Source organism: Astyanax mexicanus, chromosome 15 (genome assembly GCF_023375975.1).
Source record: "Astyanax mexicanus isolate ESR-SI-001 chromosome 15, AstMex3_surface, whole genome shotgun sequence".
NCBI lineage: Eukaryota > Metazoa > Chordata > Actinopteri > Characiformes > Acestrorhamphidae > Astyanax > Astyanax mexicanus.
Window position 1 is genome coordinate 42,202,501 of NC_064422.1, and position 19,592 is coordinate 42,222,092.

The window sequence follows — 19,592 nt, forward strand, 5'->3', positions numbered from 1 at the left end:
ACAGAATCACCAGCACTGTAATCTGTTGTACCCATACTGCTCTGTAATTAATCTACAGGTACAGTAGATACAGAATCAACAGCACTGTAATCTGTTGTACCCATACTGCAGTTTGATGCACTTACACATACTGTTTAATGGGAGATGATCGTCAACAATATAGAATATATATAAATTAGACCCAGTTATCCTGCTGTTTTCAGTGGAGCCAGGTGATGCCAATCATCTCACTATCTGATGAGCTTCTTGTAGGGTGTTACCCAGAACAGTAAGAAACTGCACGTTATTGTTAGCTTGTGCTAAATGGCAAAACAAAAACAAGCTAGAAGCACAAAACGTTGACTCGCCACAGATAGTAGGTACAGATACAAAGCCCTATAGATGCAGTCCTTCAGGATGGGATTAGTTTCTCAGGGGGGCGTCTGTGAAAAATATTTCACACTTCTACTCAGTGATAAAACTCCTGCATCCAGACTGCAATTGAAAAAACTGGAGGACCAGTGAGTTTTTGGCTTTCTTGGTCACATGACATCGTGTTCAGTAGCTCCTCCATTTCCATTCGCTGTTGTGTTTTTACGTGGATCTCCATGGAAACGTGTGCCCAAAGTGTAATTACGGTGCGCGGCATTGGAAAAAGAAGCTATTTTATTAAACGCGAGAAGATGAAACTCAGAGATGTGCGTCCGGATGGGACTAAAATTACTGGACGACCACAGAGTTCAGAAAAAAACAGTAGATAATTCAGCCTGTAATTTTCTGAGAGGACGTCTGAGAAAAACACGTACATGGTCGTTCTGGACGCGAATAAAATCACAGATGACCTCCATAAAAGAGAAAATTAGCCCAGAACCCCCTGAGAAACTAATCCCATCCGGATAGGGCTATATTATAAGGTATAAAAATAATTCTGGATGGAACAGTTGCTGAGATATTGCCCCAAAAGCAAAATGTTGCTTTATAGCGCCACCATCATGCCAACTGAGGTAAAAAAAAAAAAAAAAAAGTGCACCTCTACATTTTAATAACTTTATAAAATGAAGAGAAAAAAACTGATAACATTATTGTACATTTAATGTAACAAGATTTTATTCTGAGCAATTTTAAACAAAGTCTGTTGGACTCTTCTGGGTTCTTCATAAAACAATTACATCATCCAAAAATCCGCTGCAAAGATCAAATGGTTGTTACAGTGATTTTTTCAGGGAGTGATGAAACATTTGTAGTTGAAATTGATTGGACAGCAGTTAGACAGCAAGACATACGGTATAGTCAAATTGTTACAATCACAGAATACTGTCTATCAAGTGCAAAATTACATTATAAGGAGAAGTTTCCTCAAACACTTATTTTAAGGCCAATTGCCATGTAATACTGTACTTTAAAACATTGTAGTATTTTTCTTTATTTTTTCAAAAAATAGAATTTTATTAAAATGTTCATTTTACAAAAGGGTAAAACGTCACAGGTTTTGCCAAATCTGACCAGAATTTAAAAGAAATAAAAAGTAAATTAAAAGCCACATACTTAAAGTCCACCAGACTTAAAGGAGAACTCTGGTGTAAAATTGACTTTTGGTGTAGTTGAACATGATAAAAAGTACTAACTTTTGGTGAATAGCATACCTCTCTTGCGCAGGGTTCTGAGATCCAATTTTTTTTTTGTTAAGTTTGTCCAAACATGCTTTAGATTGGATGATATGGGGCATAATTTTTCCCCTGCAGATAAATTGCAGTTTTTACACCGTTATCCAATTTCAAAGTAGCTCCACACCTCATTGGTAGAATCTGGAGAGCCCTGACATTTAAAACGAGGCATTAATAACTTAAAAAGTGCACAAGAAGCTCATTAAAAACACTGTTTTCAACCCGTAGCGTAACAATCTCCGGGTGCTGCCATCTTAAGGTTACGCTACTGGATGTAAAAAGTGTTTTTTAATAAACTTCTTGTGCAGTTTTAAAGTTATTCATGTCTGTTTTAAATGTCAAAGGTCTCTGGATTCTACCAGTGAGGTGTGGAGCTGGATAACAGTGTAAAAAGCGATTTATCTTCAGGGGCAAAATATGCCCCATATCATCCATACTAAAGCATATTTGGACAAACTGCAAAATAAAAAACACGATTTCGGAACGCTGTGGGAGAACAGTCAAAGATAAGTACTTTTTTATCATGTTTTACTACAACAAAAGTCCATTTTACACCAGAGTTCTTCTTTAAGCAAACTAACCGTACATTTAGAATCAGTAATAAAGATCAGTAGAGTTGCAGTGAGGAACTGGTGTAGTGTGTAAACAGGCGGAGCTTTTTATTTTTTTTAGTATATAGTTTTTCTTTCGCTCTCAGAGCTCCACGAAGCTTCTGAGCAGCATCTCTCCACTGTTTCAGTTCTTCTGCATGTATCAGACTCCCGTATATCAGCTCTGTGTCTCTGGTTCTGAGGTTCTCTGAGGTCTGGGGAAGATGCTGCAGGTCAGTCGGTGTCGTATCCCAGGTTGGGGGCGAGCCATCTCTCCGCCTCGCTTACACAGATCTCCTTCCTCCTGGCGTAATCCTCCACCTAACCAACAAACACATTATATATATTTTTATTTTATTTCTTCATGCATCTTAAAAGTGGCAATCTGTATTATTTTCTATTGTTTCTAAACTGAAAGCAGAAGCATTTCTGAGTGGATATAAAATGAGGAATAAAATATGGTGTTTAATGGTATCCGTGTGCTGAAACCACCATCCCTGCAAAGCCTAATAATATATTCATTCTAAAAACTGGGGTGTCGGCCCTGGTAACAAAAAAAAAAAAAAAAAAAAAAAAAAAAAATATATATATATATATATATATATATATATATATATATAAATAATTGTACTTAAAACATGTTGAGAAATGTCTAACTAAGCTGTAAATATACTAACAGATTTAAGTACTTACTTTAAATATGTTAAAAGTTATTTTTTCATCAGTAAAAATGTTTGAAACTTTGATCATACTTCTTAAAAAGTACAATATAGTATATTTACAACATTAAAATAGACTATTATCAAGTGCACTTTATGCTGAAAGTAATTCAATATACTTCTAAAATACCTATTTTCAAATATACTTTTGTACATTTTTAGCAAAGTGTGTTAAAAACAGCTGTTACAGTAGTTTACTTAAAGTACAATATATCATGTAACTTTTTAGAAAGTAAATTAAATTACTACATTGATACAATGTTTTAAAAATCAATTTAGGTATTACATTAATAATAATAGTAACAGTTGAAATGTATTTCAATGCTCTGTAATTTTGATGAGGAAAATATAAATATAAGTCAATTATAGGATACAGTGTTAAATAACTAATTTAAATTTTAAATAAAAAAATTGAAGTAAATTTGTAACACGCTATAAATTGTAGTATATTACGTTAAAATAAATTTTTATATCCAATTTCTCTCTCTCTCTGACTGAACATAACCTGGAATCGGATTCATCCGCTCTGAAAGGAGGCCGCATCACACCCACCCAGTTTAAAATGATTCTTCCGCACGCTCGGTGCAATTACCCATTCTCACCAGAGAGGGCAGTAAATCCCCCAAATGCCCAAACTTACTGACATCAGCTTTAAATTCAATGTTTTTTCATTACTTTTAAATGTTCTGCATTGTAGATTAATACTAAATTCATCCAAACTATGAAGAAAAAACATTAAATTATTTAGTAAGCAAAAAAGTATTAAACAAACCAGAAAATGTTTTATAGTTTACATTATGACAATTACAAAGTCAGTCAGCTTTATGAGGTAAAGTTCAGGCTTTCAGTTAACAGCTGTGCTGAACTCATCAAGAGTTAATTACTTGAATTTCTTGTCTCTTAATAAAGTGTTTGAGAGCATCAGTTAAAGTAAAGTAGTGAAGAGGTAGAGTTACAGGTATACAGTGAATAGTGAATATTTAGAGTAATGTTCTAATCCAGATTATGAGAAGCAAGAACTACTCAACTAAATAAAGAAAAATATATATGTTATGTCGTAAGGTATATGTTTTATACCTTGTATAAATATATAAGGTATGTTGATCGAAAAATAAGAAGTGCAGTCCATCAAAGCAAGACCATCAAAACCATTATGAAGATGAAACTGGCACTCATCAGGACCACCCTAGATTTCTAGTCAGATACCCACTGCTCTGTCCACTGTAGGGCGTAATATTTCTATGGTTTCTATGGTGTATTCCATGTAGACAGAAAAAAACACTGTGTATAGAGGAATGTTAAATATTCACTTCAGAACTTCAGAAATGGAACATCCCATCCATCAGAGCCCGTTATAAAGTTGCTATAGTTTGAGTGGTACCTGCTCCTTGGTGATCTTGCCCACAGCGAAGTAGCTGGATTTGGGGTTGGAGAAGTAAAGTCCAGATACAGCAGCAGCAGGAGTCATAGCCAGAGATTCAGTCAGACCAATACCTACCAACACAGCAGATATACCAGCTTAACCACATACAGTACCAGTAAAACGTTTGGACACACTCTTATTCAATGTTTTTCTTTATTTCTATATTTCATATAGTTTCTACACTACAGATTAATAGACAATTAAGGATTATATTTTCTGTAGTAACTCATAACATGATCAGAATGTATCATCAGATATCAAATAAATATGCTAAATTTAAGCACTACATGTTCATGCCAGAAGTCATTGGACAGCAGTGTGTAAATTAATAGGTTTTATCTAGTGAGTGAGGTACTGGGACAGGAATATGTAATTGAATGCAGAATACCCAAAAACATACATGTTTTCCCCCACGTTTTCATTCATCCACTTTTTTTTGTATAGTATCAAATAATTAGCCTAAGTTTATGCTTTTCAAAGTCTTCTCATTATTTGGTGTTAATTATTTAATTCTTCTCACTTCTGAATTCTGTAAAATACAGAAAAGCACAAGTACTTTTTTTTTTGCCATTTTTGCCTAAATAATTCCAGTTGACACATATTCAGTGAATCCCTACCAATAATAGTGTCTGGCTAAAATTGTATGTAAGAATAAACAGAAAACAATGCCACAGTGAATGTGTGCTGCAATCAAAGCTCAAGGTGCTCCAACCAAATATTAGTGTGACCTTTTTTTTTTTTTAACTACAGATGTATCTTCCGAATCGGTCCACCGCCATTCCACCAGTCCCAGTTCCACACCCTAGGTTGCCAGGTACAGAACACAACAGCATGCAAATAGTATGCTGCAGCTAGGGTAATGAGCGAGCTGGCTACAGTATTTCTCTGCTGAACAGGTAATCACCGAGCTTCAGTAAGGTTCATTAACCGTAGCTGACACACAGCTACATACTGATGCACAGAGACAGTGGCGCAAAAAGGGGGTATGCAGCCTATGGGGCGCCAAATCAAAGGCCCAAATAAATTTCCTCTCTGGAGAAACAGCCAATCAGCTTGCTGGTTTGCGGAGCGCGGTGGGAAAGTAATGACAGGACGCTGACGATTTTAAAATATATCCCCCTGCCCCCCGATGACTATTTCAAAACGTTTCTCTCGGCCTTTAATAGTAAAAGCATGAAAAGAACTGAAAGAGCTAGTGCTTAGTGTGGTTAGTGGGTAATGCTTACGCTGCTCCAGCAGTGCTAGCTGGGGTTAGGAGCAGGCTACAGGTCGATAATACTCACCTCTGGGCAGGCAAATAGTGGTTAGTGGCTAATGCTAATGCTAATCCAGCCTCTGTGCTGGAGAACTAAACTGAAACTCCTGTATAACTCTGTACTTCAGCAGAGTGGCTTTTCTGCTCCTTAATACCTGACTGGTAGAGTTTATACATAAAGCACACTGGATTACAAAAAGCACTGATGATTTCTGGGAAAATTAAAGAATTTTAGGGGTGCCTTATAGTGCAAAAAATACGGTATATACAGTAGCAGATGGTGATTCATACCGGTTTTCTCCTGGATGTTGGCGAGGCTCCACATGGTGCGTTTCTCGGTGTGGTCAGGCTGGCTGGGGTATCCAGCAGCAGGACGGATGCCGGCGTATCGGAGCTTGTGCAGCTCACTGGCGGGCAGATCCCCCTCGTTACTGTACCCCCAGAGCTCCCGCCGAACCCGGGCATGTAGTTCCTCAGCAAACGCCTGCCAGCAAACACATACATACAGCATCAGCCAATCATCTCCCAGATACAAGAGATAACAAGGTTTCTTACAGTGGCTAAAAAAGGAGGTCCAATGAATTTTTGTCATACTTACATTTTTCAGATTATCAAACAAACTTTAATATCAAACAAATATAACCTGAGTAAATAAAAAAATCCAAGCCAATCTGTAGAATCAAGAAATCACTTTTATAATAGAACCTGTCTGACAACATGAAGCAGACAAAAGATCTCAGAAAGCAGCACATTATTATTAAATCCATCTGAAGAAATTTAAAAACAGATAAGAAAATAGAAAAGTCATTGATCATCTATCAGTCTGGAAAATGTTAGTCATTTCTAAAGCTTTGGGACTCCAAAGAACTACAGTGATTCACTATTGTTCACTAATAAAGAAAACACAAATGGAACACTGGTGAACCTTCCCAGGAGCGACCGGCCGACCGAAAAAAATTACTCCAAAAGGGCATGAACAACTCATCCAGGAGGTCCCAAAAGAACGCAGAACAACATTTAAAGAACTGCAGGATCTCACTAAAGCCTCAGTTAATGTCAGTGTTAATAATTTAATAATAAGAAAGAGATAAAAAAAACAACATGATGATCTCCAGAACTTTGGGTAAATGTTCAAAAAACTATTTGGACTGATGAGACAAAAGTAGAACTTTTTGGAAGGTGTGTGTCCCGTTACATCTGGTGTAAAACTATAAACTAACACATAATTTTAGAAAAAGAACATCATACTGAACGTAAACTGTAAAACATGGTGGTGGTAGTGTGTGTGTGTAGCAGGAATTCTGCTGTTTATCAGACAATTCTGAAGGAGAATGATGTCCGGCCATCTGTTCATCTGTGACCTCAAGCTCAGGTGTACTTGGGTTCTGCAGCAGGACAATGACCCAAAGCACACAAACAAAACGTCCACCTCTGAATGGATTAAAATAAAAAAAAAAAACTAAATGAAGGTTTTGGAGGGTCTAGTTAAAGTCTTTTGACTGAGATGCTGTGGATGATCTTAAACAGGATGTTTATGATGGAAAATCCTCCAATGTGTCGGAATTAAAACAATTCTGTAAAGAAGAGTGTGTGTGTGTGTGTGTGTAGCAGTAAGTCCGTACCTCAGCCAGTCTGTCAGCGAGAGCCTTCACCATGATGCTGCTGTAATCGTCTCCCTTACGCTCAAAGTCCCGGCTGAGCTTTTCTGCACCGAATACAGCCACAGCGAACAGCCCCACATAATCCCGCACTCCGCTCTGCAGCGGCGCCACGAAGTCCGACAGACAGAGATACGGGTCCGAACTCGCTGAGTCCTTCTCCGCCTGCAGAGAACGAGTGTATAATATCTTTAAACTGATTTATTTCCTTTTTTTAAGTTTAGGAATAATGATCTGGCTTGATTTCAGTATATTTCAGGTTTTGATTTCTATTTAGTTTTATTCTTTTGACTAAAATGTATATTGTTATTTCCAGGCTGAACCACTAATTTAAAAAAGAAAACAGTTACTTTATTTCAGTAATTCAGTTCAAAATGTGAAACTCATATATTATATAGATGTGTTACACACAGAATGATAAATCTTAAGCGTTTATTTGTTTTATTGTTGATGATTATGGCTTACAGCCAATGAAAATTTTTAATATAATATAAGACCAATTGGTACTTTTGGCAGTACTGTGGGCAGTGTGCCAAGTCCTGCTGGAAAATGAAATCCGCATCTACATAAAAGTTGTCAGCAGATGTTTTGCGGGAAAACAGACATGGAGAGACATGTCATCTGCTGGTGTTGATCCACTGTGTTTTATTATCAAGTCTAAAGTCAGTGCAGTTTTGTTTTCCCACAAAATCTTACAGAATCACTTCATGTTTCCCTCTGCTGCTGGCAACTATTATGGAGATGCGGATTTCATTTTCCAGCAGGACTTGGCACACTGCCCAATTGGTTTTATATAATGTTCTAATCTTTGGTATAAGCTGCAGTTGTCCATGTTATAACCAATCGCCTTAGACGAACACTAAATCTTTTTCTCTCAAAAAAAAAAAAAAAAAAAATCTTATAACAGTATTTTAGTATCATTAACAATATTGTAATTATGTACGTAAAAAAACTCCTGATGTAGCCTAAATCAAAGTGAACAAGGGTGCAGCCATGTCTTTAATATTAATCTACAATGTAGAAAATTAATTCAGTGAAGAAATAAAGAAAAACACTAAATGAGAAGAGGTGTTTCCAAACTTTTGACTGGTACTGTATTAACTGAGGAGTAAACTATAGATAATATTACTTTAAAACTTGCATTATCTGCACGATATAGGCTTCCTGAACACACTTTTTGGCACGATGTAACAGCAGTATGCGTGTGTGTGTGTGTGTGTGTGTGTGTCTGTGTGAGTCTGCACCTCTCACCTGCTGTCTGAGGCCGTAGAAAGTAGCGACGGGATTGGTCGAGGTAGGTGTGACATCATTATCAGCGAACAGTAGAATATCATCACCTTGGCTTTGTGCCGGCCAGAATCCCACCACACCCCTCGCCTCCAGACCCTTACTGTTAATCAGCCTGTTCAACAGCCCCACAGCATCATCATACACACGCCTGGCCTCCACTCCTACACACACACACACACACACACACAGAGAGAGAGAGAGAATAATTAACTAGAGTTAATTACAGTAATCATAATACCACAATAATATCACAATAATAATAAAAAAAAACATGTAAAGCATGTTAATAGATATAAGCAAAACAAAAGTAACATATTTGCTGGAGAAAAAGATTAATTTGTGTGAAAGTGGGAGTGCATGTTTAAACTGTGTATTACAGTATCTATTTAGTACATTTTGTGCCAAATGTTTTACGTAATAAAATCAAATCTGCAATTGTATGTGGCAAATTCAAAAGAGAAAAATATATAGCAAATATATATTTTTTAATATACTTGGTTACTTTATTATGCTTTGCAGTTATATGAACATTATTTCAGTTTGGATTTTGCCAGTCTTTGTTTTTATTTGTGTTTTTTTTTTATTTTCTGTGAATTTTTATTGGCTTTTTCCATTAAAGACTTTTGCTTCTGGAATCTCTCGTTTGCTTCTGAGTTTTGGCACACTTTAACGGGTGGGCGGGGCTTATAAAAAGGCGTTTCCCTTGAATCGCCATTGGTCAGCTGTTTCAGACTGATGGGTACCCTGAACCCTCATCTGAGACTGACCACGCCCACCCCGCCAGCTTCAAGCGTTCTTCCTCAAAAGCAAAAACCTGAAGCAGAAGCAAACGAGAGATTCCAGAAGCAAAAGTCTTTAACAGAAAAATCCAAAAATATCCACAGAAAATCCACAAAAACATACAAATAAAAGCAAAGACTGACAAAATCCAAACTGAAATATAATATTCAAATAACTGCAAAGGATAATAAAGTAAAGTTATAATAAAGTAATAAGTAAGTATATTTAAATATATATATTTGCTATATATTTCCTCTCTTTTGAATTGGCAACATACAGTTTTTCCTTTAGATTTTTTAACTTTTGATTGCAGATTTATTATTTTTTTTACGCAAAACTTTTGGCACAAAATTGACTCATAATTCATAAGTATCTGCATGCATAGTGGAGCTGGGGGAGAAAGCTGCTCACGCTTCTCGTAAAAAGACTAAACATGGAAAAGAAATGAGTTTTACAGCTCAATAAACATCATTTAACCAGCTCTAATCAACACATATACACCAGAAACACAACAACCTATCTGTATAAGGGTCATTCCACTGAATGGGTGCCATTAGCTTGTTTTTGCTGTAACTTTTACCTTTCCCCCCCCAACTCTGAAGCTAATAACACATATATTTAACTGTTTAAAACATGTACTGGTCAAACTCAGGCAGCTTTACTTAAATTCTTCATTGAATTAAGGTAAAGTTAACCTTTAAATTACGCTTAACGTCAGACTCTCAGCGTTGCTCGGCCCCATGGCTGAAAGAAACATTTTTCAGACCTTATCTAAACCTCCACAATTCCCCTGAACAGACGGATCGTAACAGCAGCTTTCCTTTGCATGGATCAGTTACGTACTCTTACCCACGGTTTTGTCATTGAAGATTTTGGGGTATCCTCTGTTGGGATATTTCCCTCTGAGCTGCCAAACGTCAAAGAAGGGCTTCCAGTCGATGAAGTCCACCAGCCTCCTCAGATCATACGCCTCGAACACACGGGTTCCCAGGAACTGCGGCCGGACTGCAGAGAAACAGAGAGAACAATCGGTCTTGCTCACTTAGTTTTAGCAGAAATAGTTTTCACACCTAAAACGTCTGCCTCCGTGTCTATGTTACCTTCTGGCTCTCTTCCTTTAGTTAGGCTGTTTTATTCAGATCTGCTGGAGTCATTAGATAATAATCACACTCTGATAATGTTAAATATTATCTGTTCTCTATAAATCCAGTCAAAACTAATTCCATCTCTCTGCCTTCCTCCACGTTACTGCAGTACAGTCCCTCACCCTGCGTTCACACTGGAAAGTGACAAAGCGAGAGGCGACCATTCATTTCCTATGGCAGGGTGCGATTTGTCGCCGCGACACGCAAGAGGCGACAAGCGACAAAGCGACAGAGCGACAAGCGACACGGAGCTGAATTTTTCTCAACTTTATGCAAATTAATTATGACACGGTGAAGCGACATTCTAACCCGATTGGTTTCTAGCTTTACTTTGGACCTATCACAAAGAAGGCGGTCCAACGTCCTCAAGCTCCTGCTCTCTGAATTTCTAGTTTCTTTCCCTGTTCATTCTGTTGAATGGGGTGGACCCACGTCGATCTGCGGGAACGGCTGTGTTTCTAGAGCAGTTAAATCACAGAAACGCCCAAGAGTCCAGCAAGTTTAGGAGTTATAGCTGTAGAATAAAGTGGCCAAGCGATTCCTTTTTTGTGCCTTTTTCCTTATGGGAGGCTGGACCATGATAAACACATGCGTTGAGCTTGACACGCCCACAAGCGACAAACGCTGGGCGACACAAGCGACTCGTCGCGTTCCAGCGTGAACGCAGGGTAAAAGTGTTTTACACTGCAAACCAACCAGACCATAGATAAGTAGATCCAGAACGAGACTTTTTTTAAATACTCTCTTTACTGAATGCAGAATATCTGAGAACACTGATGCAGACAGTCTGCAGTGAGAGAATATGTGAATCTCAGTGGAGAGAGGAGGTATAAGATGTTCAGAGCTGCTTTTTTTTGCTCAGTAATGGTTTCTGTTCCTGCAGGGAGAACAGCAGTGATGCTGGGCGGCTGTAATGGTCACCTGGTGTCGGCTGAGCGAGCCAATCAACATGCAGACCTTTATCCCTCGCCTGAGCCAGAGACAGGTAATGCCTTTCCTGAAAAAGAGGAAGAAACACATCAGGAATCATGTAGTAACTTAAAAGTGTTAAACCAAAATACTCTGTGAAGAAGCATTTAGATGCTCTTATCTGGGGAGCTGTTAACTTGTGGTTTCTGAGGCTGGAAACTCTGATAAACTTATCCTGTACAACAGAGGAAACTCCTGTTCATCCTTTCCTGGTGTAGTCCTGATTAGAGCCAGTTTCATCATGTTTTTCTTTACGTAGTTGAGCAGTTCTTGCTTCTCATAATATATAATAGAACATTACTCAAATATTCACTATTCACTGTATACCTGTAACTCTACCTCTTCACTACTTTACTTTAACTGATGCTCTCAAACACATTAAAACCCTTTTTAGACCCTGTATCCATTGCAATGGACATGGCGTTTTTTCTTCTTTTTTGTGTATACTTACACTTCACACAGATTAAGACCCATTATTAATCAGAATAGACATTTGTTAGCCAAACAAACAGTTTCTAAATCAGTTTCTCTGATTTTGCTATTTATAGGCAGATCAATTTATTTGCAAAAAATGAGAAATATTGGCATGTTCTCCTCCACCAGTCTTACACACTGCTTTTGGATAACTTTATGCTGCTTTACTCCTGGTGCAAAAATTCAAGCAGTTCAGTTTGGTTTGATGGCTTATGATCATCCATCTTCCTCTTGATTATATTCCAGAGGTTTTTAATTTGGTAAAATCAAAGAAACTCTCTTATTCTTCTCAGAGCTGTATATATATTAATGTATATTTTAAAATGTTTGTAGATTATAAAAAATATATATACATATGTGTGTATATATATATATATACATATGTATATATATATATATATATATATATATATATATATATATATATATATATATATATATATATATATATGTTACGTGAAGTAAAAATAACAGTGTTTAACAATTGAAGGCACTGCAATGAGCTTACAAAAAAATACAAAATAATTCAGGTCTGAAAGGGTTAAGAGGGCGAGAAAGTCAAGTAATTAACTTTTAACAGAGTTCAGCACAAACTGCTAACTGAAAACCTGAATTCCAGGTGACTCTACCTCATCAAACTGACTGAGAAAATGTGCAAAACAAATAATCTAAGCAAGAGGTCCTACTATAAATGAAGAATCTAAAATAAAAAAAACATATTCTGGTTTGTTTAACACTTTTTTTGTTTAATAAAAATAATTCCATATGTTTTTCTTCATAGTTTAAATGAATGTAGTATTAATCTATAATACAGAACAATAGTATATAAGCTATTTTTTTTTTTTAGATAAACTGACCTTGAGAGAGTCGTAGTGCTCCTGTCTGATGTCCTCATACTCCTCCGTTACCTCCTCAAAATAATCCTCATACACCCCCTCGTCCAGCAGCTGAGAGCACTGACAACAGAAGATATATGGACGAATGTAGGAGTTAGATATAAAACCATTACCCAACAAACAGACACACAATAATAAATCACACAAAAAATAAAACCTCCTCTTACTTTCATTAAAGAACACAATGTTGAGTACACAGATTTGTCAGCATAATCGTTGACTTTGTTTTATGCTGTATTTTATGTAACTTTTAATGAATTACTTCTACTGTGTTGTTTAAGACAGGGACAGCAGATTAAAATTAGCCATCTGGCTAAATCTGGCACATTTACATTATTAAATAACAGTGTTGATTAATGTCTATTGTCCCTGTTATTTAAATAAATAAATCATATCAAATCAAATGTTACAATAACCCTGACAATCACAAATTATTACTGATTCAGTGTTTTACACTAATACATTTCAAAATACATATTATTGAATATCACTGACAAGTTACTTTATTTTAGTAATTTAGTTCAAAATGTTTATTATAGACCGTTTCAATGAGGAAAACAATAACAAAGCTACTGCGCATGTCTGTTCCTTCGATGCTTCCGGTGGCGCTATTTTCAATTATAGAGCTGTCAAAATGACGAGCGCATATTTTGCTCCCGAACACAGAACAAACACGCTATAGTGTTAGTAAAAAGTGATCAAACCTCTTTTCCTGATCATTTTGATAAGGATTTAAGAGGGAAGTTTTTTTCTCTCATTTAAAACGCTTGCCAGAGGTGATCTACCCAGATGTGTATCACTGCTTTGTTGAAACGGAGGCAGTGAAAGGGCACCGCAGTTTGGACGCATATAATTAGTTTCTCAGTGGAAAAGTTGGGAATATTTGTCCTTGTAGTAGAGAAGCATCACTATAGTGTTTGGTGAGCTTGGAGCGAGTCAAATTCTATCCAGCACGTACTCTGCATGATTTATAGATAAGAAGGAGGGAGGAGTTGTGAGAGGACACTGTAACTGCAGGCAGGTCAGCAGTGTGAAAAACGAAAGCAGGCGTGTTTACAGTGGAGGAACAAAAATGACATAAGTATAAATAAATACATGTTGAAATAAACAAATGAATAAATAAATAAATGTTGACATTAGTAAATGCACAAATAAATGAATAAATAAATATACATATAAGAAATGTATTTATTCATTTATTTATTTACCTATACAATTATTTGTGCATGTATTTATTTATTTATATATTTATTTATTCATTTTTATATGCATTTATTTATATATTTATTCATTTAAACATTAATTCATTTAGTCATTTATTTATTTATATATTTATACATTTATATGTGTATTTATTTATACTGATGTCATTTTTGGTCCTCCATAGTTTACTTGTTTAAAGAACAATTTGAGCTGATTTTCAATGTTTGTGACTCTCAGATTAGGTGAAGTTTGCATTCATGTTAAATTAAAAAGTTACGTCCACTGTTTTGAACGCTGTTTAACGCTAAACGGAAGTGTCCTAGGAACAGCTACGTCACTTCCTACGCTCATGAATATTCCTCTGAAATGGTCTATATACACACACGGACAAAATTGTTGGTTAATGAATGAAAAACCCACAATGGTCATAGAAATAACTTGAATACATTAAAATAATAAAAATAATTAAAGTAAAAATAATTAAAAATGCTACGAAAATGAACAAAAGAAAGTCAGACATTGATTTTTAACCATGCTTTAACAGAATTATAAAAAAAAATTAACTCATGAAACAGGCCTGGACAAACATTATGGCACCTTTAACTTTTGAAATAGTGAAATGTTTCGCACTATAAGGAGCACTTAAAATCTTTAATTAATTTGACCAAAAATCGTCTTATTTAGCCTTATAATCTGGTGCAATTTATATATGAATTTTATTAGTCAGGTATTAAGGAGCAGTAAAGTCACTCCGCTGAAGTACAGAGTTATACAGGAGTTTTTTAGCTTAGTTCTCCAGCACTGGGGCTGGAGTAGCATTAGCATTAGCTGCTAACCGCTATTTCCCTGTTCAGAGGTGAGTATATCGGACTGTAGCCTGCAGCTAACCCTGGATAGCACTGCTGGAGCAGTTTTAGTATTAACTGTGCTAAGCGCTTGCTCTTTCATTGTACAGAGGTGATTATATTAGATTGTAGTCTGAGTGTTTAGCATGTTAAAGCAAGCTAAAACAAGCTATGTGGGACAAATCGCTAGCTAATATCACCCCGGAAGTTAGCCGCTAATGCTAATGCTAATGCTAATACTCCAGCATTAGTGCTAGGGAAATTTGGGAATCTAAGCTTACTGTAAATAAACCAAAGCGCTTCACTCACCCAAATAAACTTCGTTTAAAACGTTTTCAGGAGAGAAATCTGTGTAGATTAATGTCTTTCGTCTTACGTATGTTTATTGTGTCTTGTTGTTTTGTACATATAGTGTCTCCCACTCTTTTAGATTATATATCTTATTTCTTTTTACTTATATTTATATATCTATTTCTCCCCACACTACTGCACCTTGTTTCTATCTCATGTATGTCTATTGTGTCCCTGCTGTACTGTACACATAGTGTCTCCCATTCTTTCTTTTATTAAAACTATTATCTGTACTTGCTGTAAAATTGGGAAGGAGAGTAACGTAATTTCAATTATCTGTATGTAGTGTACATATGCAGTATTGACAATAAAACTACTTGACTTGAATTTCACTTTGAAAGAATTTTTTATTTTTTTATTACAGTTCTGTTTACTTAGCTTTAGCTATACTTAACTCTGTTAGCTACCCCACTACCACCACCACCACCAGCAAAACCTGCTGAATAAGAAGTTCCTTATAGTGTCTCTTAAAATGTGCCTTATAATCTGGTGCGCCTTATTTAATTCATGAAAATAGACCAGAAAATAGACCAGAAAATCGACGTTCATTGATGCTCCTTATAATCTGTAAACTTAAAGCTAATTCAGAGTTAGTGATTTTTTGGGTTTTCATTGGCTGTAAGCCATAATCTTCTACAATAAATTAAATAAGCACTTAAAATAGATTACTCTGTGTGTAATATATCTATATAATATACAGGGTTTGTACGGTCATAAAAAACCTGGAAAAGTCATGGAATTTGAAAATAGCAATTTTCAGGCCTGGATAAGTTTTGGAAAAATAATAATACCCAGAACGTTTTGGAAAAGTCATGGAAATTTGGTCTACAAATCTTTGTGTTTTTATTTCTCGATGGAGAAGATCTATTTTGAGCTATAAATACATCAGCTCAGAGTTAATTCAGTAATGTAGCCCTACACCAGGGGTGTCCAAACTACGGCCCGCGGGCCATTTGCGTTCCATTTCCTTTTTTGGAGCAGCCCGCTGTTAAGCAGGTTTTTATAATGTGAGATTCAAAGTTTAAACTCTAGGTGTCAGAAACCGGCCAAAGAGTCTAAAAGTGGAGAGAGTGCGCATTTCTAGAGCAGAAAAACGGCCAATGTGTCTAAAAGCGGAGAGGGTGTGCAGTTGTAACGCAGAAAAACGGCCAAAGAGTCTAAAAGCGGAGAGGGTGCGCATTTGTAGCGCAGAAAAACGGGCCAAAGAGTCTAAAAGCGGAGAGAGTGCGCATTTCTAGCTCAGAAAAACGGGCCAAAGAGTCTAAAAGCGGAGAGAGCGTGCATTTCTAGCGCAGAAAAACGGGCCAAAGAGTCTAAAAGTTGCCGTAATTAAGGAGTTTAATATTAAGAGACATCATGAAATTAAACATCAATTTGAAAAATCTTAGTTTATACAACACTGTCAAAGATAAAGATAGTAAGTCAAGAAAAATGGTGTGTAAATCAGGAAAAATGTATTATTTAAAGTGGTATATTTCATTAATTGTTTTATTACAGAGTCTGTGGCCCGTGACTTCAAATATATTTCTCCTTCTGGCCCCCAACAAAAAATTTGGACACCCCTGCCCTACACAATAGAGCTCTCAGGATCTGACACACATTTTATTATAAAATTGTGTCAACATTTTAATTATAGTTTTAGTTACGTTTTGGTTTAATTGTCCAGATCTGCACTGATGTTGAAAATGAGCATTAAAATTAGCCTTGAAGGCATGAAAAAATCATGGAAATATCGTGGAAATTGACTGGTTAAAAAGTCTATGAACCCTGAATATATGAGCTTTACATTTTAACCAGAATTATTGAAATAAATAATTTTAATTACTGAAATAAAAAAAAATTCTATGATATTCAAATTTTTTGAGATGCACTAGTACAGCAGCTTTATGACACCAGGCAGCCAATGGGTGATGGTACCAGCCTGGCACCGCTCTACTGTCCTTCAGACGATGACTCTGAGGACGAATCCCCCGCAGAGAGCCGAGCGTGAGTCAGCTATTTATATCAATAATGAAGCACCACCGGAAAACAGTCATTAACAAAAATATATAACAACTAAAAACACTGGGGCTTCATTTACACTTCCACACGCAGCCCCTCAGACACTGCTATTAATACACTAACAATTACAAACTCTGGAAATACGCCAACCGGTTTAGGATTAGTGGTTTTAAAATGTTCTCCATTCATTACTCTGTAGGTAGAAGTATAGATACTACGGTTTAATGAAATACTTCTGTAGAAGTTGAAGAAGAATCAACTCAAGCTTTTTACTCTTCAAGTAAAAGTAATTTAAAAAAAAGTACAAAAGGTTTCCAAACTACTTAAAGTATAAAAGTAAAAGTAATGTAAGGAGAAAAAATTAAGCCATTAAGAACAAAAGCTTAGGCCACGCCCACAGAGTCCTACAGTGCACCACAAAATATAAATGCTAAAAGTTCTCAGTGCCTTGTTTTTAATAACAGGGCCCTCAGAATTCTTCCAATAAAGATTAGAGCTACTTTGAGCTGGTCAATGGTGTAAAAATGGTGTAAAAAGATATATCTTTACATGAGTAACTTTATGCCCCTATCACTAGCATTGTGGCCTGTTGGGAGCAGCGGTTAAAAGCTCTGAATTTCATAATTCTTGGGGGAAAAAATGGAGGCAAGCTATTTTACCAAAAGTTCATACTCGTTATCATTTTTCACTACAACCCAAGTCCATTTCACATCAGATTTTTCCTTTAATGTGCACAACATTATTATTTATTATATTACTTTTTCTTATATCATAATACTACAACACTTTAGTCACTTTAACTGAACTCAATAACTAAACTCTGCTTTTTTATATTTAATATATATATATATATATATATATATATATATATATATATATATATATATATATATATATATATATATATATTAGGGGTGTGACGAGATCTCAATGCAAACGTAGTATCAGCGCCCCCGGGAGTGGGGAGGCGGTGGAGGAGATACGTTCTGTCATTACTAGCCCACCGCGCTCCGCAAAACCAGCAAGCTGATTGGCTGTTTCTCCTGAGAGAAAATTTATTTGGGGCTTTCATTTGGCGCCCCCTTTAGTGCCCTTTGCCCTTTGTTAATGACTGTATGCGTCACATAGGCTGCATACCCACTTTTTAAGTTGTATGTCTGGCTGCATTTTGGCTCCAGTGGAAACAATAAATGGTAACAGAGTGACCAACAAGACACAAACCATATATAAATACTGTAAGTAAATCCTACACGTGACTGTTTCATAGACAGCTGTACTAATCCCTTAGCTCTGTACTGTATTTAAAAACATGTTCTGTCTCTGTTTCACTTCAACCATAGTCTTAATATGACTGGTTATGGTTATGAATAGTTAAATTACAAGAGATTTAGGAGAAAAAAACACAAACCATAGTCTTAATATGACTGGTTGTGGTTTGTACTTATTGTTTGCACTATATAAGACCTAGAAAAGTTTTAGTTTATTTTTTATTCTTATTCTTATTTCTTATAGAATCAATGTGTGAGAGAGACCAGTCTGTTAATTGTGAGTTATTTGATTTTGTCAAACAAAACTCTAGTTATCAAGCCATTTTTCATTTTTGAGGTTTTCTTTAAAATTGTATTTTTAAATCTCGTCTCGTCTCGTTCTCGTGAACCCAATATCGTGTCTCGTCTCATCTCATGATATTAGTGTCTCGTCACACCCCTAATATATATATATATATATATATATATATATATATATATATATATATATATATATATATATATATATATATATATATATATACCGTATTTTTCGGACTATAAGGCGCACCGTATTATAAGACGCACTATCAAAGAACGCCTATTTTCTGCTATTTTTCCATACATAGGGCGCATCGCATTATAAGGCGCGTTAAGTGACACTAGAAAGGGTGCCTATATCAAAGTGAACAGGGGTGGCGCCATGTTTCCCTTCCCCCACCGGGGGTGGTCGCTTGCCGGTGGAGCGTCTCAGTATACAAAATATAGCTCTTTCAAAGTCAAACGAGTGCTGGATATTAATCTACACAGATTCCTCTCCTGAAAACTGTTTATTTGGGTGAGTAACGTGCTTCAGTTTATTTACAGTAAGCTTAGATTTCCAGATGTCCACTAAGGCTTGCTGCACCAGCGTTAGCATAGCTATCCGCTAGCACGCTAGCTAGTCACCTAAACTAGTAAAGTTAACCCAAACTTAAACGACAGCGTTACACTGAGTAATCCTGCGTGTTCTGGTAAGACAGTGAGATATTAGCTAGCGATTCGTCCCCCGTAGCTTGTTTTAACACGGTAAACAAGCAGATTACAGGCTGATAAAACTCACC

At 36.2% G+C, this 19,592-nt stretch overlaps 1 protein-coding gene across 1 annotated transcript in view; it reads right to left on the bottom strand.

Annotated features, from left to right (window-relative positions):
• Window positions 1-1,058: 1,058 nt before the first annotated feature.
• mtr (5-methyltetrahydrofolate-homocysteine methyltransferase) overlaps window positions 1,059-19,592 on the bottom strand; it is a 54,584-nt gene continuing 36,050 nt past the window's right edge. The window contains exons 26-33 of the mRNA XM_022670310.2: window positions 12,804-12,902; window positions 11,425-11,500; window positions 10,208-10,363; window positions 8,540-8,739; window positions 7,253-7,453; window positions 5,922-6,114; window positions 4,334-4,446; window positions 1,059-2,554 (exon numbers count right to left, since the gene is read on the bottom strand). Coding sequence (XP_022526031.2) covers window positions 2,468-2,554; window positions 4,334-4,446; window positions 5,922-6,114; window positions 7,253-7,453; window positions 8,540-8,739; window positions 10,208-10,363; window positions 11,425-11,500; window positions 12,804-12,902 — 1,125 coding nt within the window. The 3' untranslated portion in view covers window positions 1,059-2,467. The remainder of the gene's footprint in view (window positions 2,555-4,333; window positions 4,447-5,921; window positions 6,115-7,252; window positions 7,454-8,539; window positions 8,740-10,207; window positions 10,364-11,424; window positions 11,501-12,803; window positions 12,903-19,592) is intronic.